Source organism: Sporothrix schenckii (assembly GCF_000961545.1).
Source record: "Sporothrix schenckii 1099-18 chromosome Unknown Cont41, whole genome shotgun sequence".
NCBI lineage: Eukaryota > Fungi > Ascomycota > Sordariomycetes > Ophiostomatales > Ophiostomataceae > Sporothrix > Sporothrix schenckii.
Window position 1 is genome coordinate 3162693 of NW_015971142.1, and position 22789 is coordinate 3185481.

The following is a 22789-nucleotide window of genomic DNA, read 5'->3' on the forward strand; positions in this document are numbered from 1 at the left end:
TTAAAATAGACGAAAGAAACCAAACAAATACACACTCCATTCTGCACTCGCTCCACCATCACGAAGCATATGCAAAGGTGGAGCCTCTGCAAGTCAACCAAAATTCACGAACGACGTTGTTCGTTTGCCGAGCTCCACGAAGACTATGAGGGCAGAAGATGAGACACTCGTTAGAAACGATTTCTGCAAGTGCTGTACGGGGAGGGATGGACTCGGCTTACCTGATGATCTTCTTGAGGAAAAAGGCCCTGTCGCTGGCCGTCACCTTGTCACTCGGGAATGATGGGCTCATGAGAGCATGCTCCAGCCATGTATTCGCCCGCACGTGCTGCACCACCATCTTCTTCAGCGGCTCGCCCAGCTTGTCGAGCTCGCTCCGCGAGGCGTTGCCGCCAATGTTGTTGATCAGCGATTGCGCCAGCAGTGGCCCAAGGTGTTCCATTGCGTTGCTAACGATGGCCTTGAGAGACGCGTCATCCAGCCTCAGCGTCAAGAATGTTGTCTACAAGGCTAGTATTAGCAGAGTGAGAACTGCCGGGAAAGGGACGGAAAGGATAAAATCGAACTCACCCAAAAATCAGCCGAAGCTCCCTTCGGCAACGGCTCACGACCATCAAGCACTTTCAAAGTAAACATGAAAAAGAACTCCAGCTGGGACGACGGTTCGACCTGCAACAAAGCCGCCGCATTCTTTTGCATGACTCGGTCAATAAACTCAATGCCCCTTTGTGTGAGCTCCGTGTCGGCGTCCGGCTCCGGAAGCGCTTGTAGGAGGCCAAAAATCCACGGAACAAGCACCCCAAGGCTCTTGTTTGCCCCTTCTTTCGATGGATGCTTAGCTAGCGAGCTGGCGAACGAGTGCGCCGTGTTCACAATGGAGCCGATGTAAGGTGTCTGCGAGTTTTGATGCACAAACATCTCCGTCACCATCTCTGCGGGGAACACCAGGGGGCCAGGCTCCGTCTCAGAAAAGCCGGCCTTAAAGATGCTGCAGATAACGTCAATCACCTCGTTGCTCCGTGGAAATGCGGCCTGCACGGAGAGTATCATGGCCATGATGTGGGACTGTAGGGCCTGGAGCTGCGGGTTGTTTTCAGCGGCAGCCAGTGTCTTCTTCGCGGCGCTTGTTCCGTTGCCGTTGTCGTCGCTGTCCAGGTCCACGTGGTGTTCCGTGGCCGACTGCAAGCCGCGGGCCATACCAAAGAGGCAGCGGAGCGGGATCAGCACGGCCTGCAGCAGCACTTCGCTCACCGACGGCGCAGGCTGGCCTTCTTGCAGCTGTTGCTGGCACTGCTTGATCGCCTTGCCCATGAGCGGCGTATTGCTGTCGAGGCCATTGGCATCGGTACTCAGTCGCAAGCACAACTCCACGTCGCGCACGATATACGACAGGAGCTGTTCCGACAGCTGAAGACGTGTATGCTTGTCAGGCGTGGCCTGGATGATCGCCGCGATCGCGTTCACGACCCGTTCTTCCGCGAGCGAGTCCAGCTGCGGGTTGTCGTGAAGCAGTTGGTACTGGTGGAGAAAAGCATTGGCCTCGGACGTCAGCAGCGACCGGCAAGAAGAACAAAGCGTTGCAATCGACTTGGATGCCTGTAGAGCGAGCGTCGGCGTTGCCACAGCCTCAAACAAGAGGTTTAAGGCCGCCGGAAGGTGATTCGGTTTGCGCTCAAAGTACTCGGAGTATCGCTCGATCAGAGACAGGGCCGTCTGGCGCAAACGCACCGGCAGCTGTTCCTCCCCGAGGGCGAGAAGACCGAAAAGTGAAGACGAGAAGATGCTGTCCAAAATGTCATCGTAGCTTTCGTTGTCGGACACACAATCGGAGAGCGACGCAAGGCAAAATGCTGTCGCTTCGATTTGCGCCCATGCCTTGTCCGAGATCGAACGAAGGAGCAGGTCCGTGAAGATGGCCATGAGGTCGCGGCCAGCGGCGGTAAAGACGGTTTGGAGCAGGTCGCCAACATCTTTCCGTGCATCGATGAATCCTGCGCGGTCCGACGAATCCCAGCTCATAAACTCCTTCACTGGCGGGTACTGAATCTTCTCCCAACAGTGGCCTACAACTTCCTTGACGAGAGCCAACGCCGATTCGACCCACGGCTCGTATTTGTTCTCGCTGGAGTACATTGTGTCCAGCATTGTCTCTATGTACGTCGCCCAAAACTCGAGGGCAGGCACAAAAATGAAATCCTCGGCCACTGGGTGGCCTTTGGCCGTCAGAAGAGTGGATAGTGACGCCAAGATCTTCCGCGACCGGTCGTCGGAGCTCTGCATGAGTGTCTCGACTCTTGCATCGCCAAACGCCAATAGCAAAAGACCGTATTGTAGCGGCTCAAAGTCGAAGTCACCGTTGAGAAGCTGCTGTAGGCTCTCGGCACCCCAAGAGCTCTCAAAGACACGAGCGATCGCAGCGTAGTGCTCTGCTGTAAAGAAGTTGGAATAGTTGGAGAGAATATCGATCAGCAGTTCGATGGATACCTCGTAGAGCTCTTCGTCCTGAAGGCAAGCGATGGTGGGATTGACCAGGTTCCTAAGCGGGCCAACAAGAACATCGCCGCCGGCCGGTACCCGCTGCGCGTAGAGAATCCACGACTGTACAGTGTATCAGCAAGGAGCCTTTTGCATTGTCAACGGGGCTACGTGACAGTGCACTTACCTGGAGGGACTGGATGCTCTCTCTTCTAAGTGCGGCGTAGTCTTGCGCGGTCGATGTCAAACCAACATGAATGAGCTCGGAAACGTCCGACGCATTGTAGAGAAGTCGGTTATGCACGAGGGAGCTGCGGAGTAGAAATTATGGGATGTTAGCGAATAACCCGATCGAGATACAGCTTTCTTTGTCTCCGCAAAGAACAAACAATTTTGGGATCCGCATGTCAGTCTTGCCGACATCCGTGACAAGGGTGTTTATAAATCCGAGAGCAACACGTAGAAGTCGCCAGTCAAGACCGGCAACGATCTCGGTGACGCTTGGTGCGCGTTCAACATCCTCTTGCGTCACGCTATGGCCGGTCCGCAGGCAGACCAATAAACTCTTGACACAGTTTGGCCACAACATGGGGAAATGAATGAAGAAGGTTGCAAGGGCCTGCCACAACTTTTGGGTCGATAATCCGGCCGCAACGTCGCCGGCAGAGCTGGCCAGCCAGCGCAGGAGATTTTGAAGCAGTTCGGTGGCATCGTCGTCCGATAAAGATGAGCTGTGATGTTTTGTTAGTGGGACCGAGTACGTATTTCAAGATATTGTCTAATATATTCCATGAACAGAATAGATGGGAAGCATCAAACACCTTTCTGTGTTAAGTTTAATGATGATTGTCAGGGCTCCAAAGAACTTGACCTGGTCGGCCGCAGCGGTGGTAACTTGGCGATCCAACAGTGTCTGTGCAAGCATCCAACCTTCAGGTGATTTCTGCAGGCGCTGCAACGTTTCTTGTATCGTAGCAATAGTGCTGTGAGGAGTTCCCGGATTGTACAACGAAAAGATCAACTACACCGAGCGGTCAGACGAGAGTCACCAAAGCTCCGCAATAACGCGTCCGCAATACAGACAGGAAACAGACACAGCGACCGACGTAGCAATAGAGAAAGACTCACTGACTCCACCTCGTCAATAGACGTCGGCAACGAGGCTTGGTGTTCCATTGTGGACTCCAGGTCATGACTTTCGTTGAAAGCCACGGGAAAGTGATAAAGGTGAGAGTGTGAGAAAGGCACTTTCCTGCGTGTCAGTGCTGGGCGTGAAGGCAATCAGACTACCACAACTAGTTCGGACTTCTAGTGGTGAACAGGACTTAATTCAAGCCGAGTGACGCAGTCCGAGACTCGTTCTCGGCGTGGAACTGAGAAAGGAAAAAAAAAAAAGACTCGTCTGGTGAGAGATGGTCACTCTTCCTGCCAAGTGCCGGTGGGTTGTGCACGCAAAACAGAGGGCTTTGGGTTCTCTTCTTCAGGGAGTAGAGGAATGCGAGGAGGATGTAGCGAGCTCAAGAGAGTGTGTTAGGTCGGACAATGATCAGCGAGGCCAGGCAGACAGAGACCTTAAAAACGAAAGCAAAACACAGAAAAGGCGGCCTCTTTCAGTTTCCGTTCAAGACTGCCCAAGACAGTTGTGTCTCCTCTGACGCTTCCCCCCCTTTAGTAACGTGATACCAGCATGGCCAGTGCTTTTGTCCGCTCGGGTGTATGTTGCAAGTGGTGATGCGTGAGATGCTTAGCCACTTGTAACCTCTTGTTTTTGGTTTTGAGTCGGCCCAGTCGTCTCCTGCGATTTTGTTAGGCTGTGAAATCAATGCCCCACCAAGATGTCAATATTGCTGCGGGTCACATGATATCCAGTGTATAAGGCTGTCAACAAGGCTGCAGAGCCAGGATGAAGATTGCATGACTTCATAGTTGAAATGAAAGTAAATAAGAAGTGCAACTCTTGTAATTTAACCAATCATTTCATGATGTCTTTTTGGGATGGGCTTTATTAGTACTCTAGTGGCAATAACATCATAAATCTCCGTATCTAGGAAACCTTTTTAATTTTACAACCCCTTCCCCTCAGGAAACATAGACAAAAAGACAAAAAACGGCCCTCAGAATAAATTTCGTTGAGCAATTTACAAAAATGATAAAATAAAATACTATATTATACGCCAATAATAAGTCATCTGCATATGTGGCTATGTCTCTATTTTCGAAGGCTGGTTGGATTTTTCATAAATCTGTAACACAGAGCGCCGGCTTAGAGAGCCTTTTCCCATTGCAACATGTTTATTCCCTTATCAACTCGGTCATAACCGCATATCGCCAAAATACACATAATAAATTGTCTATTCCTGGACTTGCAGAGGAGGAAAAGAATACAACTGTGTGCCGTATTGAAACGAGATAACAGCTACACGTGACCATTTGTTCTATTCAATCTAGCGACGTGCCCCATAATATTAGTAGTCCGTTTTGTGATCAATTCCAAAGGAAGCACTGTGTCTTGTGCACCTTCCTGACCTGGCCGCCGCAGCCCGCAGCTGCCCGCTCCTGCCCCGCTCCCTGTTTAAGTGATCAAAACCTCTCTTTGCTCCTTCCTACCAGAGTATCGTGTGGTGCCAGCCACGACTCGGCATTCTGTTTTGAGCTTTTCCCCTCTTTGGATTCATACATGTGTTCGTTGGACAACGCCGACTGTTGTTAAACACAGCCTCGTACTAGGTCGTGTCCTCGTTCCCATCGGCTCTCATCCGTTGCTGCCCGTTGATTGCCGTGACATTAGAAGCACGCATGTGCCTCTTACCTGTTGCCAGGTCGCGGATTCTATCGTCTCGCAGCATTTCCCGACTCGTGCCTCGTGCTTTCCTGTTTACCGCTCCGCCCACCACCTTCCTCCACCGGCTCCAGACCACAACAGCGCGGTCGCTGACTCGCCTGCAAAAGCGCAACCTATCCCTCGCATCGGAGCATCTCGCATCGGAGCACAGGCCCACTGTCCGTTATCCTCGAAAGCCACGAACCGCATATCAATACGGGCATATCCATAGCCAGTCTATTGTTGCCGACGAAATGGAGACGGTCAATACTGGCGCTCGCCTGGAGGCGCTGCGAAAGCTCATGGCGGACAACAAAGTTGACATCTATGGTATGGCACCTCTACTGGCGAATAATGGGCACATTGTGGATGAGTTTTTGATCGCTGACGTTGGGGCATCTGTGATTTAGTTATTCCATCCGAAGACGCACATTCGTCCGAGTACATTGCCTTGTGTGACGGCCGGCGAGAGTTTATCAGTGGCTTCAGCGGCTCGGCTGGCTGCGCTGTGGTCTCCTTCGACAAGGCTGTCCTGGCGACGGATGGCCGGTATTTCAACCAAGCTGCGAAGCAGCTGGACGACAACTGGACGCTCTTGAAGCAGGGCATCCAGGATGTGCCGACCTGGCAGGAGTGGGCGGCCACCGAGTCGGCAGGTGGCAAGGTGGTTGGTGTTGATCCCACGTTGCTCCCTAGCTCGACGGTTAAGAAACTCGCCGAGAAGGTAAAGAAGAGCGGCGGCAAGGATGTCGTGGCCGTGCCGATCAACCTAGTCGACACTGTTTGGGCGGCTGAGCGGCCGGCGCACCCTTCTGAGCCGGTCGTTTTGCTGGACGGAAAGTTTGCTGGTAAGGACATCAAAAGCAAGCTAACTGAGCTGCGGAAAGAACTCGACAAGAAGAATGCGGCTGGTTTTGTCGTGTCTCTGCTCGATGAGGTTGCATGGCTGTTCAACCTGCGGGGCAACGACATCCCCTATAACCCCGTCTTTTTCTCGTATGCGATTGTCACACCCGACGAAGCCATCCTGTACGTTGACCAGTCCAAGCTCAGCGAGGCATGCCAGAAGTACCTCTCAGACAACCACGTTACGATCAAGCCGTATCACGCCATCTTCCCAGACGCAAAGCAGCTGGGTGAGCTTGCTTCCCAAAGCAAGACGGCCGCCGAGACCAAGAAGTTCTTGCTGTCCAACAGGACATCATGGGCCCTGGTCCTGGCACTGGGCGGCGAGGACTACGTCGAGGAGGTGCGGAGTCCTATTGGAGATGCAAAGGCCATCAAAAACGAAACGGAGCTGGAGGGTATGCGTCAATGCCACATCCGCGATGGTGTTGCTCTGACCAAGTACTTGGCCTGGCTCGAATACCAACTTAAGAGCGGTGTCAAGCTGGATGAGGTGGTTGCTGCAGACAAGCTAGAAGCACTGCGCTCTGTCCAGGAACATTATGTTGGCCTCTCCTTCCCAACGATATCGTCGACTGGTCCAAAGTGCGTTTAATGTTGTCCCTTGTTTTGGTGTGATGCTATCCTGCTAACACCTCAACTCCAGTGCCGCTGTTATTCACTACCAGCCGGAGCGGGGAAGCTGCTCTGTAATCGATCCGGATGCCATCTATCTCTGCGACTCGGGTGCTCAATACCTTGACGGCACGACAGATACAACGCGCACAGCGCACTTTGGCAAGCCGACTGCTGCCGAGATCAAAGCATATACCCTCGTACTAAAGGGAAACATGGCCTTGGATATGGCCATCTTTCCTAAAGGCACGACGGGCTTTGCTCTGGACGCATTTGCGCGCCAATTCTTATGGGTATGCACTGTCTCTTGCCATTCAATATTTGCATAAATTCTTGCTAATTAACAAACTTACAGCAAGAGGGTTTGGACTACCGCCACGGCACCGGTCACGGTGTGGGCTCCTACCTGAATGTTCACGAAGGCCCCATTGGCATTGGCACTAGGAAGCAGTACGCCGATGTTGCCCTGGCCGCCGGAAATGTCACATCCATAGAGCCGGGCTATTACGAAGACGGGGTGTACGGTATTCGAATCGAGAACATGGCCATTATCAAAGAGGTCAAGACGACACATTCCTTCGGCGACAAGCCGTACCTTGGATTTGAACACGTCACCCTGGTCCCCTATTGCAGAGCACTGATCGACACGTCGCTGCTGACTGAACGGGAGAAAAAGTGGCTCAACGAGTACAACAATAAGGTTGTGGAAAAGACAAAGAGCCTGCTGGGTGATGATGAGATCGCACTGGCATGGTTGGAGAAGGAGACCCAACCGTTTTGAAGTGTGACATCCGTGCATATTTTTTGCTTGGCTAGCCCAGGAGTTCTTCAGCCGCTGCTGTTTGTTATACATTTTACAGAATCAATGAGCGGGGAGAAAACTCCATTTATTTTGCGTATATACACCTTCTCCGAGACCTCATCCGACGACTTAACGTCCAAAAGTTCAGATGTACATAAAGGCAGACATGGCAAACGTGATGCCAAAGGCTAGCTTGAATGCCGTGTGCTCGGCCAATGAGGCAAGGATGCGGGAAGACTTGAAGCGCTCCTTCAACTGGAGGTATTTTACAAGGTCGATGCCAGCCCGAGCTGCCAGACTCTGGAAGGTAATGCCAGCGCCGAGCAGCAACACAAGTGTCCTTGAAAATGTACTCACGAAGAGACCGATCAGGAAGCCTGAAGGCAAGAGAAAGATGTTAGAGTATCTTCAACGTGTACACAGTGTCGAGGATCAAGCAAGTAGGGCAAGCTCTGTACCTATAACGCTGCCTTTGGACACCTCGCTGACAACCTCGGCGTTTATCGGAAGACCATATGCGCCGTTTGAAGACGACCAGGATGACGCGGACGCTGGCGCAGGGGAATCAGATGCCACCGTAAAGGGCAGTGCAGCGGCGGCCAGGTACCAAATGCGGGACGACTGAGAAGAAGATGAGGCGTAGCCGTTATGGGAGCGGCCGTGGTCGTTGTTGGAACGAGTGTAGGGCGAGACGGTGGCCACGGACAGGCTGCGGGAGGGCAGGATGGGCCGAGAGCGGAGCAACAGTGCAGACTGCAGGCCGACGCCGAGGCGTAGCGGAGATGCCAATCCCTTCTGGAAGGCCAAGCCAGCAAGCATGGCAGGGCGACACCATGCAGACGCGGACGTTGGGGAACGCATGTTTGCTGTCAGGAACACAGGGGGCGGCAGCTTAGGTTAATGAGAGCTGTATGGTTGGCAGGATCTGGGTGTGAAGCAGGGAAAGCTAGGCAAGCCGGTGAAGCTGGAAGAGTATTCAATTGGTAGACTAAATGCTGGGGAGAGCTTCGAGCAAATACATAAAAGACTGGGAAGGAGGGGTGAAATGGAACAAGGCGCTGACACTGGGTTGTTCCTTACCCCAGAGCGGACTTGCTCTTTTGTTGACTGTAGCACTAGCTGACTGACGTCATTGGCTGGAGCTCACTGAAAGAATGGGTATTTTCGGCGTACCGACCGAGTCAAACTCCCAACATGTGGCATGACAAAATCGTGATAATAGATGCACCGTCGGTTGATGACCAGCAAAACTGCGGCTATTGAACCTCGGTAACATTATAAAGCACAATCTTTACAACGCCTTTTAAATGCCGTGAGAAAGTACATATATCTTAGCGGTAACAGGTCTTAGAGAGAATTAGCAGCGAGATGGTTGCGTTTTTATCCAGCGAGACTGCTGGTATTCTAGCACTTTATTGCGTTACCTGATATCGTTTGGAAGAACCAATTGCCAGCATATTTACTTCTCGTTTGGGCAAGCAAAATAATAAATTGTGCGGTCAACGAGAGTCGAGTTATAATAGAGGCTCAAACGCTTCTTGCTTGACCAACTAAGCCGCGGAGCACAGTAACACAGTGCGCGTTAACACTGTGATAACTTCCTAACATGGAAAGACGCGCCTTGACGCGTCGCGGGCAAGGGCACGCACCAGGCGACCATCTGGCCGTGCCTCGTGTTGTTGTGAGTTTCCACTTATGCTCTTTCCTTGGTGGAAGGCAGTTTTCGCATGATATTTTTTTATTTTTATTTTGCTACCCTGCTCATCTTCTTGTTTCTCGCCGTGGTGACAAGCACACTAAATCTCACCCATCACTACGACATATTGCATCCCAGTTTCTTCGACAACAGCACTACTCATCGTCCTCCTCGTCTCCATCGCTTCTTTGCATTCTCATCCTCAACTACACGTATACCCTCACTACAGAAACGACTCGCGAACCTTTCTCATTACTTCACCACAATGCCTCGTCCACCGAGGCGTACACGTGCCGTGTCGACACGCGCTGCTGCCGTGGCGACTGCTACATCAACAACGTCTGGCGAGCATGCACTCGACAAAGACACCACGACCGGCGCGGAGAAGCAGACACCGGCAGCGTCTGAAAGTAGCAACAATGGCCGTCGCCGATCGCGTCGGAGCGGTGCCGCATCACAAGCACCCGACAGGACGAGCAGCGACGCCTCTGTGGCGAGCAACCGTGAGCTTAAGCGGCGCACGTCGATCCGCCAGACAGCGACCACAACCTCAGCACGTATGGCTGAGACGACAGCGGCTATGGCCCCAAGGCAAACACGTGGGCCCGACGCTTCAGGCCTCGACATCATGGACGACACCTTTGCTGACATTGATACAAATTTTGGCGACCACGACTTGGGCGAACTGGACGATGATCTCGACGCGTTTGATGGCCTAGACGGTCTCCACTCCTCCCCAGTGGCCGCTGGAGAGACCGTAGCGGGCTCAGCAAATGCCTCGCATGCAGCTGACAGTACATCATCGACGTTCAACGTCGGCCTCTTCCGCCGTGGCCGGCCACGCCAGTCTAGCATCCACAGCCGTGATGATGTTCCCATCCGCCCAAGCAGCCGCAGCGGTGCTGCGACGCCAAGCTTTGGATCGACTCTTAATCTCGGCACGTTCAAGCGCCGTGCTCGCGAGCCGAGTATCTTGGGCCGCCGGAGAGACACGTCTCGCCACAAAAGCCGCGATCGTGACACCGAGGCCTCGGGCAGTGAGATGGATACGGCACTCTACACGTCGGATGCTGAGTCGTCATCAATGGCGACACGGCGTCGTGCTGAACGTACCTCGCGTGCGTCTGTAGCCTCTCGGGCAGCCCAAGTTGCTCCGTCCGCTCAACACGTCGCCGATTCGTCCATGTCCTCTGTGAGCAACACGACCTCTATGCTCGTAATGTCGAGGACCAGGACACGGGCAGCGAAGCGCAAGTCGGAGGAAGGCCAACGCGAGGGCGAACTGCCCAAGAGACGTGCCGTAGAAGAGGCTGCGGCGCCATCCCTACCTCCAAGCGAAACTGGCGTCCTGCAGTCGGTTGAGATGTCTTTGTCACCCCCGCTCTCGTCACCACCGCGCCAATCCTCGCCGCCCACGTCAGATGCAGACCGGCGCCGTCGCTACGCTACCCCTGGCGGCCCTGATGACGAGGTTATGGCGCCGCCCCTCAGCAGCGGGTCATCGTCTGCAAGCCCCACGATATGGCCTTCCCTGAAGGGTCTGTCCAACGCCGGCCGCCGAGGCAGAGTCAATGATGCAGACGTGGTGCCAATGGTTCCCTTGTCGCGGCAGACTCCGGAGCTTGTTGATGACGATGACGCGTCCGATATTTCGTCACCACCGTCCCTGACGCATTCTCCCAATTACCGTACCGCCAGACCAAAAGCCAAGGGAAAAGCGGCCAACACACGCAACGCTACACATGCAAATAAGAATATGGCACCCTTGACGACTGCGGCACTGGCTGCCCTCCTGCCACAGCGCCGCCGCCGTGGGCGCCGGGGAGGCAATAGCGACGATGCTTCGGATGCCGACGACGGCGACAATGAGCTTGAACGGTCGGCTCTTTTGAGTGAGGACGATGACGAGCTTGCACATGGCCCACAGCGGAGTGTATTGCGCCGCGGCCGGAGCGCTGCACGTACACCGGCAACCATGCCCGCCCCTGCAGCACTACGCAGCGCATCCAAGGCTGCCGCAGGCACCCGCGTGTCTGCCACCAAGGCATCCACAGGGAAATCGAAGCGTACATACGGTTCGCGCAGCTTCTCTGACAAGGAGAACCAAGATAGCACAATCACGGACCTGGATGCCGACGACAGCACATTCAGCCCGCTTCCCGACGACGCCTTTGGCGATGAAACGACCACCGAGGTGCTTCCGACCACGGCTACGGGAAAGGCGCGCTACTTTGGCGAAGAGCTAGAGAATGCCTCGAAGAAATTCAAGGAGGTCGACCGGTGGGCGCTGGAGTTTGAGATTGTGTCTCGGGAGTCGTCCCCTATTGGTGCCCGTTAACGTTGCATAGTATGGTGAAGTTTACGAACAGGACAGGGATATTTATGGTTGCGAGGATTCTTTGTCTTTTCTTTTCTTCGTACTTTCACTTTCATTTTGATTCCTCTCAAGTTAGCTGTTGCGTGTTATTGTCCGCTCGTTTATCACCAGTCTGATTACATCTTTTTAGCTTTTCGTTTCATTTGAGAGCAGGTGAGGGACAGAAAATTATGCTCTCATTACTACGTATATCCGTTCTGTGCCTTTTGCGTAGTCTTTTTTTTTATGCAAATGCATGCTAAATAACAAGCATGTCGGCTTTGCTTGCATCTGTTTTAGATTGTTTGGGACGGCTGTGGTATGAGCGACACGTAAGGTGTGGTAGTGGGCGGCCAACGTCCTGACAACCACTCCGTAATTATATAGGCAGCAAGTGCACAGGCGGTTGTCTCTCAACGCGCGCCCATGTCGTCTGTTCCTTGTTTTCTTTTTCCGTGAAATTGTGGTCGCCTGAGCCGTGCGGCGCGCGCAGCGCGAAGTAGCGGATCCACCAAACATCTCTCCACTACAACCAGAACGAGGAAACGACAAGGGCCTACATAATAGGCTGCCGTTCAGAGAAGAAATCCAGAGGGTCTCCAAAAGCGGTCGCAGCGGCAGAGCATCATGTGCACGGCGATATGCCCACAGACACGGCAGGTGCTACCATGGTGCGAGTGTTTCAACACGTGCAGAACCAATGCTCTTCGAGAAAAGGAGAAGGACCTCCAGCATCTTATATTCCTTTTTTTATTTTACTATATTCCCCCGTTTGCTTCTGTTCGGCATACGCCGCTTTAGTTCAACCGACAAGTTATGAGACGTCGACCGACCAGTCGACAAGCACATATGAGCGGTCTATAATATTGTCATGGACTTGCCGACACGTAATTATTACCTACTCTCAGAGTGATGTGCGTTGCGCTGTGCTCTAGATAATGCCGTACAGAGCTGGGCATCGGTTCATCTCAGGCTCTCCACAACTATATTGACCAGGGGCAGCAAAACAATGGACACAAGGAGAAGCGGTTATGAGGGCAACACAGCGAGACCTCGTGGCTACACCATGCCGATTGTGGAATACCGGTCTAGAAAGACGACGGAAAGCATAAACGGAATAAAATAAGGGCGCATCCAACGGTTACATTGGTAATTGGCCCCCTTGTTCCGGAGGCTTTTTATCAGGAATCTGGGGGTTCTCAGCTGTGCGTGACACTGGCACAATCAGCTTTTCAAAGATCTGGCATAAACATACGAGATGTGTCCCCCTCAAAAATTTGGGCCCTCTTCCTCACCGAGCGGATCATAGTAGCAGTGAGCTGCGAAACACCGTCGGTCAAGAGAGAGGAAAGAACATTGTCGTCGCCGTGGAGTTCACAAAACAGTAATAATATGACATGCATGTCGTATATCGTACGGAGAACGGGGGATAAGCCCCTATTCCCCCTTCGCCCAAAATGGACAAGCCACAACATTGGCAGAAGCTGCCTAGTGCTGGTTACGACGTAGGATTCAAGACCGAAATCGTTGCTATTATCAACAGCATTTTGTTAAATATTTGCAGATGCGGGGGGGAGGGAATTGGCCGTTCGACAACATCTTGCTTGGCATGCATCTTACCTAGACAGATTCGTTCAGTGCTCGCGATCGTGGCCTTTTAAAACGAGCGTTGATGACGAGCATCACAAGTATGTCCCCCGTTTGTGCAACATCAGAATCCCATACTGCATGCTCCCCCCAATATAGCCATTCCGATGTTTCACAAGACTCATCGCTACCGTCCGTGGTGTTGCGCTTGATGCGATCCACAAATGACAACTGTGCGATCTGTACCACCAACGTGCCTCAACGGGGCGATGAGAGAGCGGGAAGAGGCATGGCAGTATCGTGTCTTCTTGGCATATGACCGGCGTGACAGGCCGTACCATTCTTCACATACAGGCATCCGCTGCTTGGTAGCAATATTCAAACGGCGTACATATACGTCGTGAAGCATGTTTGTTCTTCGTTCTCACAATTCATATTGGATTCGACGCTGTGCATATTACATCGTATCAACAACCGTGCAGTAGCTTACTTTGGTAAGTTGATAAACGACGTGTCATGTTCATATAAGACGAGTCGCTTCTTTCTGCTTCGCGGAATGTAATGGCAACGAAGCCGCCGTAGGCCCAACAACGCTGGTAGTTTGCGACTGCATGGTGAGTGGGGTGCTTTGCAAAGCAGAGCTTTGTTTCTACTGGATGCACAATGTTTCGCCCACACATTGTCCTGCCGTTGACCAACTGCCCTTCAGGTTCAACGCCATGCAGCAGAACAATCATGGCATCCTGTCATATTGCAGCCGGTTGTAGCCTAGTTAAGCACATCGTAGAGTGGGTGGTCAAGCTATGTCATTCTCGTGTTCGTTAGAGACAGAGGTGACAGTGCATCGTCGTACGCCCGGCCGTCTCGGTCCACACCCTGCGCGTCGTGTGCTTCCCGTTGGCTGTTGACGGTCGTACTGTGTCCCTCCGCGCCCATCAGTTATTGTCAGAATACGGTGAATGGCGGGGCCTTGGTCAATGCCACGACAACCACTTTTGTTGACTTCCACAGCTTGAAGAAGCATGTAGAAGACGGGACATCCAGTGTGCCGCTGCGTGCAGTACACCCTCTCGTTGATGGACTTACAAATAAGTTACGCTTGGGCACTGTGTGCCACATGGGCAGCGGTGCTAACGGCAGTCATGTTCAACAGCCGGGCAGTCAATACGCGTCAACGGCAAGAGAGCACTAGCGCTGGACAGCAACAACTCTTTCTTACGCTCATTGCCCTTTTATCCACAAGCACCTTCCTCCACAAGTGTCGTGCGTGCCTGTGTTCGGCGCGACGGACATGGCAGGGAAAGAGCGTCCGGCATCAACTCGCCAGAGCGACCGAAAAATATCGCGACGTTTGGCAACAGACACTTTTGTAACAGCATTGCAACCGGCCCAACCTTCAGACCCAGACCATAGCCGCCGCATTTATTACGAACGGCCCGTTCTCCATGCATCAATAAGTCAAGTCATCTGCACACACTTGCTCACGCCCCGCCACGGCCTACCTGTTGTGCGTTTGGTTGGGGCAATTGGGCAAGTGGGCCAGACCTTGCCAGACCTGGTAGCCAACCAACAGCCGCGGCCTGTTCTTTCCTCATGGGCGCGGGGCGGGTCCTGTTCAGGAAAGAGCTGCAGAAAAGGGGGCTGTATTACTCGCCAGCGTCTGCCTGGACTCGCTGGCTGTTTCCTCCTGTCTTTCGTCCCCTCTTCCCTCCTCTACGGGAGAGATGGCGGCTGCTGCAGCTCCATTTTTTTTCCTGCCTCGCCTGTGTCCCAGTCAGAATCTGCCAGAACCCCTCGTCTAAAGTGAAGCTAGGCCCGCCCTGGCCGTTACCTCACCATTGCACCTTCTTCGGAGTACTCCGCACAATTGGCAGAACAAGAGCAATGTGCAATGGTCCACACGTATGGAGGAGAGTGCCTTTGTTTTTGATGACCGCGCTTTCCTTTGCATGCAGCTGTGCGGATGGTGCAAAAGGCTAGACAAGAGCCGCCCCGATCAATTGCAACCGTAGTCTACGAAACTACAAGCAAACTTACCATCTGACAACATCGCAAGCTCTTTTCCTGCCTACCCACGCCTTTCCCACGTCGACAACCGAGCAACGCCCGGCAAGCAGCCGCCGCACGCACACGGCTCGCTGTCGTTATCCTCCGCATTTGTGCTTGGCCGGATGCCATCGACGGCTTGCAGTTCATTGTTCATTGCACATCTCGTGGATCATCAGCCTCTAGTCCTTGTGAGGCGATCACTCAAGAGCCTTTACAACGGCCATTGCGGCTACATCCACTGCTTTGTCACATATCCATCCTGCACAGCTTCATCCGTACGTATATCCTCTTCTATCCGTCTCCAACACAGCCCCAGAGGCCTACCTGGCTTCTTCCACCGTCTCCGATCTCGAGCTCGAGCCACCTCCCTTTCCTATCCGCCTTCCATATTGCCTGCCCTCTTGCCCTCTGTCGAGCGTCTGGCAAATCGTTCTTTTCATCCTTACCGGGCCTGCTCGCCTAGCCTGGCCGCTCGGCTTTCTTTCGTTGCCATCTCTACCTCCTTCGGGCCTATTCTGCCAGTTGATCCCGTTGATTTCCTTGATTTTGCTTTTGTTGGTATTGCAGCCTGCTGCGCCATCACATGCTTTCTTCAACGCGTCACGACGTGTTCCGTGGCTGAATATATCGAAACGGTCCAATATATCCAACTACATATCGTTGATTTCGCGTGGCTCTGCCTTTCATTCTCTGTTGCCCTTACATTCACAATTGATTTCGGTCTCAACCCCAGAGCAGACCAGCATGGGTCAGATTTTGCTTTGCCGCGTCTTCTGGAAGCACTGCCGCCATTCCTTCATTCTGCCCGTTCCCCGACCAATGTCTTCTTCTTTGATTGTCTGGGGATAAGACTCCTTCCCCTTGCCCGAGCAAAACAAACGGGCCAGCGCTCAAAAGAGACAAGTGATACAAGTTGTAGATATGTTGTAGGCATTGATAGTACCATGCCATACCGTCCCAACCGTTTTTTACCCTGTCACCTTTTGTCCAATTACAATCTTCCCGTCGGCCAGCTCCATTGTTGTCGTCGCACCATCTTCTCGTGATGCATAACTACATCGAGTTTGTGCTTTGCTGGGAGCAAATTCTGTTATTTAAGCTGCTTTTCTTGCCTTGCCAGACATCGGTACCTTAATGGCCAAGTTTGGTAGGCCCCTCTTTTGAACCCCTGTCCCATTTTCTTCCCATTTCTGGCACCTCTTCATTCAACCCCAGACGAGGCAACCTTCAGTTATTCACCGGACAAATCCGATTTACGTCGCATTTTGTTGCCTTATTTCGTTCGTTATGTATTGCCCAGCTGCCTCTTCAATCACTGTTTTGACTCGCCAAGATTGTCTTCACTCGGAGTTTTGAAATTCGATGATATCGCAACAGGCACGAGGTGCCATCCGAAAGATAATTTTATTTTAGGCCCCATCTTTCCTACCCTCCCCGTATCAACGTACACCGATCAGCGTTCCCGTCACTTGGCTTCCCCAATACTGGCTACCCAGAACCGTGGTTCAATACAGTGTATTCCCTGAGCCTCGCCCGGTGCCTATGTGTGAGATAGATCTAACACAGGCCACAACAAATCCAGTCTTTTCTCCGAAATTATCCCCTTATTGATTTTCATCCCTTTTATTGTTATTTTGAAGTGCCTATTTCACCCTTATTTTTTTGCATTCTATTTCTTTCCCGGCGGATATTGCCAGGCAAAGTTTGTCTACAAGTACGTCTGCAGCAGGATTTTGCACGTTCTGATGCGCCTTTGACCCGAGCCGTTGCCACGGGTCGTGTTGGCAGAATGAGAGACTTTTTTGGAAAACACCATCCCTATCCAAAGACGCGACGGTGTACGGAGTATTGGTTTACTAACATCCTTAATGTGTGGCACTTTAGTACGATCCACGTTATTGTGTCTTAGGAATTGTTCATCAACAGCTGTACAGATCCGTTGCCGGGCTAGTCCGAATTAAAGGAATATAAAGGCTGGCGAGCCCAATCGATGCCACGCATCCAAGCAACCAGCCAAAGACACATGCGACGACAGTCTATCACCCTGATTCGATCTGCCTTGGTTCCTACTAAAAGTCTCAGCCCACGTTCGTCGAAAAGCCCTCTCTGTTCTTGTCACGCTAGTCGGCCAACATCCGGATCACATCTTCCCTGTTCTCATCACTTTTCAAACGCAGCAATCTCCGTCGCACGTTTGTATTCCAGTCTGGAAGCCATTGGCCATCTGCCAAACGCCAAAACATTACGCCAACAAGCACACGAGCTCTGTGTTGCTACCACAACTGCACCTTTGCAAAGTACAGCCTCTTCTGCATCGAGCACTGAATTACATAGCTCAAGCTTTGTTAGATCCTTCAGCACCGTCTTTACTGCACCGCATATTAGTTTTGGGCAGGCCAGCACATTCAGTACCAGCCCAAACCGGACACAAGGGGGTTTCGCTGCCACTGCCGTCCCAAACGGCACTCGCTTTTCTCACCAGTCCCATCCATTCCCACATAACTCTTCATCCTTTCCTCCTTCAGTTTGCACTTGGAGGAATACCGTGGGCATTTTCTCAGGCGGGAAGGCAACAGTATCAACAATGCCACACGTCACCGACAAGCCGACAGCACCAGCTGTGAAACTGGTCACTGAAGCCCTCGACAAACCGTCTCTTGACAATCGGCTGTACAGAGTTATCGAGCTGGAAAATGGCCTTGAGGCGTTGCTGGTGCATGACGCCGAGACCGACAAGGCCAGCGCGTCGCTAGACGTTGGAGTTGGCAATTTTAGTGATGATAATGACATGCCCGGCACGGCCCACGCTGTCGAGCATGTGAGTATTATAGCTCCATCATTTATTTATAATTGGTTTACTAACTGGTCTGCTTAGCTATTGTTCATGGGTACGAAAAAGTTCCCGGAGGAGAACAATTACAACCAATACCTGTCGTCAAACTCGGGCAGCTCCAATGCATACACGTCATCGACGTCTACAAACTACTTCTTCGACGTATCTGCGAAGCCGCATGCCGACGAAACTGTGTCTCCTCTATACGGCGCTTTGGACCGATTTGCGCAGTTCTTCATCGAGCCTCTCTTTCTCGAGTCCACTGTGGATCGGGAGCTTCGCGCCGTGGATTCGGAAAACAAGAAGAACTTGCAAAATGACCAATGGCGAATTCACCAGCTAGAAAAGTCACTGACGAACCCGAAACACCCGTTTTGTCATTTCAGCACTGGCAATCTGGATGTTCTCAAAATCGAGCCCGAGGCCCGAGGCATCAATGTACGCCAGAAGTTCATGGAGTTCCATGACAAGTTCTACTCTGCAAATCAGATGAAGCTAGTTATCTTGGGTCGTGAGCCCCTTGATACTCTAGAGACGTGGACCGCAGAGCTGTTTTCTGCCATCCCCAACAAGCATCTTGCGCCCAATGAGTGGACCGATGTGGTTCCATACAGTCCAGAGCATCTTGGTCTCCAAACGTTTGTCAAGCCGGTCATGGACTCGAGAGAATTAACCCTCCGCTTCCCGTGTCCAGACGAGACGCTTCTGTTCGACTCGCAGCCAAGCCGATATGTCAGCCATCTGATCGGGCACGAAGGCCCTGGTAGCATCATGTCCTATATCAAATCGAAAGGCTGGGCGAACGGCCTCGGAGCTGGCATGTATCCCGTCTGTGCAGGCACGCCCGGTATTTTCGAGGTGACAATTCGCCTGACCGAAGAGGGCCTGAAAGAATACAAGGAGGTGATCAAGGTGTTCTTCCAATACGTCTCGCTTCTACGTGAGGGCCCTCCTCAAGAGTGGATCTTTGACGAGACGAAGGGCATGGCGGACGTGGATTTCAAGTTTAAGCAACAAACCCCTGCAAGCAGGTTCACAAGCAAGACTAGTGCCCTCATGCAACGCCCTCTACCTCGTGAACGTCTTTTGAGCGGCATGAATTGTCTCCGCAAATTCGAACCCAGCCTCATCCAGCGTACGATCGATTGCTTGCGGCCGGACAACCTTCGAATCACAGTGACATCGCGCACGTTCCCCGGCGACTGGGACAAGAAAGAGAAGTGGTATGGAACCGAGTATAAGGAAGAGAAAATTCCTGCTGATCTTGTTGCGGCTATTGAAGAGGCCTTTTCGGTCACAAAGGCCAACCGCATCGCCAACCTCTTTCTGCCACATAAGAACCTGTTCGTCCCAACGAAGTTAGAGGTCGAAAAGAAGGAGGTCAAGGAGCCTGCGCCCGCGCCCCGTATTATTCGCAACGATGCTCTGGCGCGGACATGGTTCAAGAAAGACGACACGTTTTGGGTGCCAAAGGGAACGCTCACAGTCAGCATGAAGAACCCCATCATCTTCTCCGTTGCGGAGAACTACATCAAGACCAACCTCTTCACCGAGCTAGTGCGTGACGCCCTTGAAGAGTACTCGTACGATGCCGACCTGGCAGGTCTTTTGTACAATGTTTCGCTGGAGCACCGCGCCTTGGTTATAGAAGTTTCCGGATACAACGACAAGCTGCCGGTGCTGTTGGAACAAGTGTTGATCACGATGCGCGATCTGGATATCAAAGACGACCGCTTTGCTAACATCAAAGAACGGGCCACCAGGGCGCTACGTAACTACGGCTTCCAACAGCCATACTACCTGTTGTCCAACTATTTGTCGTGGCTGACATCGCCATTTGCCTACACAGTCGAGGAACTTGCCCAAGAACTGCCGGGCGTTACGGCTGAGTCGATGCGCCGCTTCTCCAAGGAGCTGCTTGGACAGCTTCACATGGAGGTTCATGTCCACGGCAACTTGTACAAGGAAGACGCCTTGAAGCTGACGGACATGATCGAGTCGACGCTCCGGCCGCGGGCCCTGCCTCGTGCGCAGTGGCCCATCTGGCGCGAGGTTGTCCTTCCCCGTGGAAGCAACTATGTCTTTGAAAAGACGCTAGAAGACAAGGAGAACGTTAATCATGCTCTCGAATATGTGTTGCATATTGGTGATAGGGGTGACCGCACGACGCGTGCACGCACACTGCTCTTGGACCAGCTTACGCAAGAGCGGGCGTGGGATCAGTTGCGGACAAAGGAGCAGCTCGGCTATGTTGTGTTCAGCGGTGCTCGCTCCGGCACCAACACCATGGGCTTCCGGTTCTTGGTGCAGAGCGAGAAGATTCCCCAGTACCTTGAGGAGCGTGTCGATTCGTTCCTGACGGAGTACGCGGAGACTCTGAAGAAGATGTCGGACTCGGATTTTGAAGGACACAAGCGCAGCCTTATCGCCAAGCGTCTCGAAAAGTCGAAGAATCTCTACCAAGAGACATCGAAGCACTGGGTGCAAATTAACAATGAGTTCTACGACTTTGAATATGGTCCGTAAACAGCCCATTCCTAGCCATTTTCGGTATCCCTTGTTCTCTTTTCTTTTTTTGTTTGGAATTGGTTGGGTGTTGCTAACGCGTCTCAAAACACAGCCAAAAGAGACGCCGAAGAAATCAAGCTTGTCACCAAGGCTGACATGATTGAATTCTTCAACTATTACATTCACCCAGAGTCGAAGACGCGTGCTAAGCTCGCGGTGCACTTAGTGGCACAAGCGACGAGCGATGTGACGACGAAGCAGATCTCGGACCTGGTTAAGGACCTCGGCCTTGGCGAGAAGGCTGCCACTCAGGCGACTACGGATCTGCAGGCGCGTTTGAGCGTTGCGGAGTATCACGAAGCCAAAGAGGAGGAGAGCTTCAAAGACTACCTCACAAACACCTTGAGCGTTGCCGCAGACAAGATCGAGGCGGCTGTGGACGCGTGGAAGCAGCTGTCCAAGTATCACAAGGCGATCAGAGGCGCAGAGAAGACCGAGGAAAAGCACAAGAGCGGACCCAAGAAGGCCATCAACGGTACAACACCTGTTCAAATCAAGAACATCCGCGAGTTCCGCATGAGCGTAGCCCTTACGGGTGGTCCTCGCGCGATAACAGATATCAGCGAGTTCCTAGATGTTGACGCGAAGCTCTAGGGCAGGGACGTAAGAGAGCTTTGAAAGGGCTGACTTTAGCACAGCCGGGAGGGCCAGGCAGGGGACAAGAAGCCGTGTGCTTGGGGACTGGACGTTAGTTAAGATGTTATTGGAATTTTCTAGATTAATTCATGCCTTCGTTTTGTCACATCATGGCGTCGATTGAGTCAACGTGAAGCCCAACCTCCAGGGCGTGACCGATCAGCGGTAGGCAAAAGCCAGCCACGTCGAGGCAGACTGTAAGATACTGTGCAGTCAGAATAGAGCGCTTTAGCCTGGTACAATCCCTGCAAAGGCGGTCACGCGCAGGGCCTAGCCGGCGCTGTTGCCGGCACAAATCGTGCCCAGCAAATCACTCCGCTAAGCCGCGCCCTCTTTCAGCTCAAGCATTCTGGGTGAGCTGCGTCGTGGCAAACCGATTGTGTACGAGCTGTGATCCTGGGAACCTGTATGCCAGTCTGCAGTCTGCCTTATAGTTCAGGGAATTTTCTTCAGCCGTAGCCAGGCTACTACCTATTTCATGGATGCGATGGACTGGGCTCTTTGCTTATTCGATTGTTCTCTTCTTCGCTACTTTTTTGGTCAACCACCCCGCCCTTTCATTGAATAGGCCTTCAAGGCCCACAACAGCCCACAAGAGCCCACTAGCACCCCACCATTACGCCACTTCTCTGAAAAGTTTCCTCGCCCATATGAATCAAGTCATTGTTATTCTCGCACCGTTCAGTATCAATAAGAACATTTCCTTGCATCTTTTTTGATGAAGAGTTACCCAGGAGCCAGGGCACAGCACATTCATATTCGGAATTGTATGCCAAGCTGTAAAAGCTTGTAGGAAAAAGCGACACAGTAGCATTTGGTCGCCTATGGCCAGTGCCTGCTCACAATGCATCGCATTAGGATTAGCACGGAAGGCACGAATCACATATGTCCTACGTGCTGTCTGTTGGCTTGTCATGCCTTCCTTCTCACACCGCCCGTATATCGGCTTCAAATTGTCATCGACCTCCCTTTCCTGAACAATAAATAATTCTATTGACTCCATTGGATTTATTGACTCTATTGACTTGTTGTTCATTACTGCATCTGCTGCCGTCTACCCTTTCGTGGTTCTCTTGAACCTGTGCACCTTGCCGCAGAGAGCACCAAATTACAGGGATCGACCAGTATTATTACAGCATCTTGCCAGGAACAAAACGCAGGCACCAGAGCCCACGAAACATAAGAGCACTTTGGCAGCAACACTACAGCGGAGGGGGAGGCACTGTTCAGCCAAACAATGTAAGAAATTCCGCACAACTACAAAGGGAAAGAGCGAGGGAGCTCGAGACAAAAGTTGTATGTAATCTGACGGCGCTGGAACGAAACAAGAGGAACAGCTATACCAAGGAACAAAAACAACCGCCACCAATGTGAAAAAGGCATTCTCGCATTGTCAAGAAAATTCGGAGGGCTAAAGACTAGCCTGGCCACCGACCAAGAAAGCG

At 52.4% G+C, this 22789-nt stretch overlaps 5 protein-coding genes across 5 annotated transcripts; 3 read left to right on the forward strand and 2 right to left on the reverse strand.

Annotated features, from left to right (window-relative positions):
- Positions 1 to 217: 217 nt before the first annotated feature.
- On the reverse strand, positions 218 to 3651 carry SPSK_06925 (tryptophanyl-tRNA synthetase; the record flags this gene model as incomplete). The annotated part of the gene is made up of 6 exons (XM_016733595.1): positions 218 to 502; positions 571 to 2598; positions 2663 to 2786; positions 2865 to 3206; positions 3297 to 3496; positions 3604 to 3651. 6 exons carry the CDS (start codon positions 3649 to 3651, stop codon positions 218 to 220), a joined length of 3027 nt encoding a protein of 1008 aa, XP_016591353.1.
- A 1620-nt stretch (positions 3652 to 5271) lies between these two features.
- Positions 5272 to 7598, forward strand: SPSK_07117 (Xaa-Pro aminopeptidase; the record flags this gene model as incomplete). The annotated part of the gene is made up of 4 exons (XM_016733785.1): positions 5272 to 5626; positions 5707 to 6787; positions 6849 to 7110; positions 7173 to 7598. The coding sequence occupies 4 exons, from the start codon at positions 5272 to 5274 to the stop codon at positions 7596 to 7598; spliced, it is 2124 nt and encodes a 707-aa protein (XP_016591354.1).
- A 165-nt stretch (positions 7599 to 7763) lies between these two features.
- Positions 7764 to 8480, reverse strand: SPSK_07951 (uncharacterized protein; the record flags this gene model as incomplete). The annotated part of the gene is made up of 2 exons (XM_016734604.1): positions 7764 to 7996; positions 8078 to 8480. The coding sequence occupies 2 exons, from the start codon at positions 8478 to 8480 to the stop codon at positions 7764 to 7766; spliced, it is 636 nt and encodes a 211-aa protein (XP_016591355.1).
- A 1100-nt stretch (positions 8481 to 9580) lies between these two features.
- Positions 9581 to 11653, forward strand: SPSK_07189 (uncharacterized protein; the record flags this gene model as incomplete). Its single annotated transcript, XM_016733855.1, has 1 exon — positions 9581 to 11653. One exon carries the CDS (start codon positions 9581 to 9583, stop codon positions 11651 to 11653), a length of 2073 nt encoding a protein of 690 aa, XP_016591356.1.
- Positions 11654 to 17891: 6238 nt separating this feature from the next.
- SPSK_06929 (insulysin) lies at positions 17892 to 21302 on the forward strand (the record flags this gene model as incomplete). Its single annotated transcript, XM_016733599.1, has 3 exons — positions 17892 to 18125; positions 18183 to 20658; positions 20761 to 21302. 3 exons carry the CDS (start codon positions 17892 to 17894, stop codon positions 21300 to 21302), a joined length of 3252 nt encoding a protein of 1083 aa, XP_016591357.1.
- Between the last annotated feature and the right edge of the window lie 1487 nt (positions 21303 to 22789).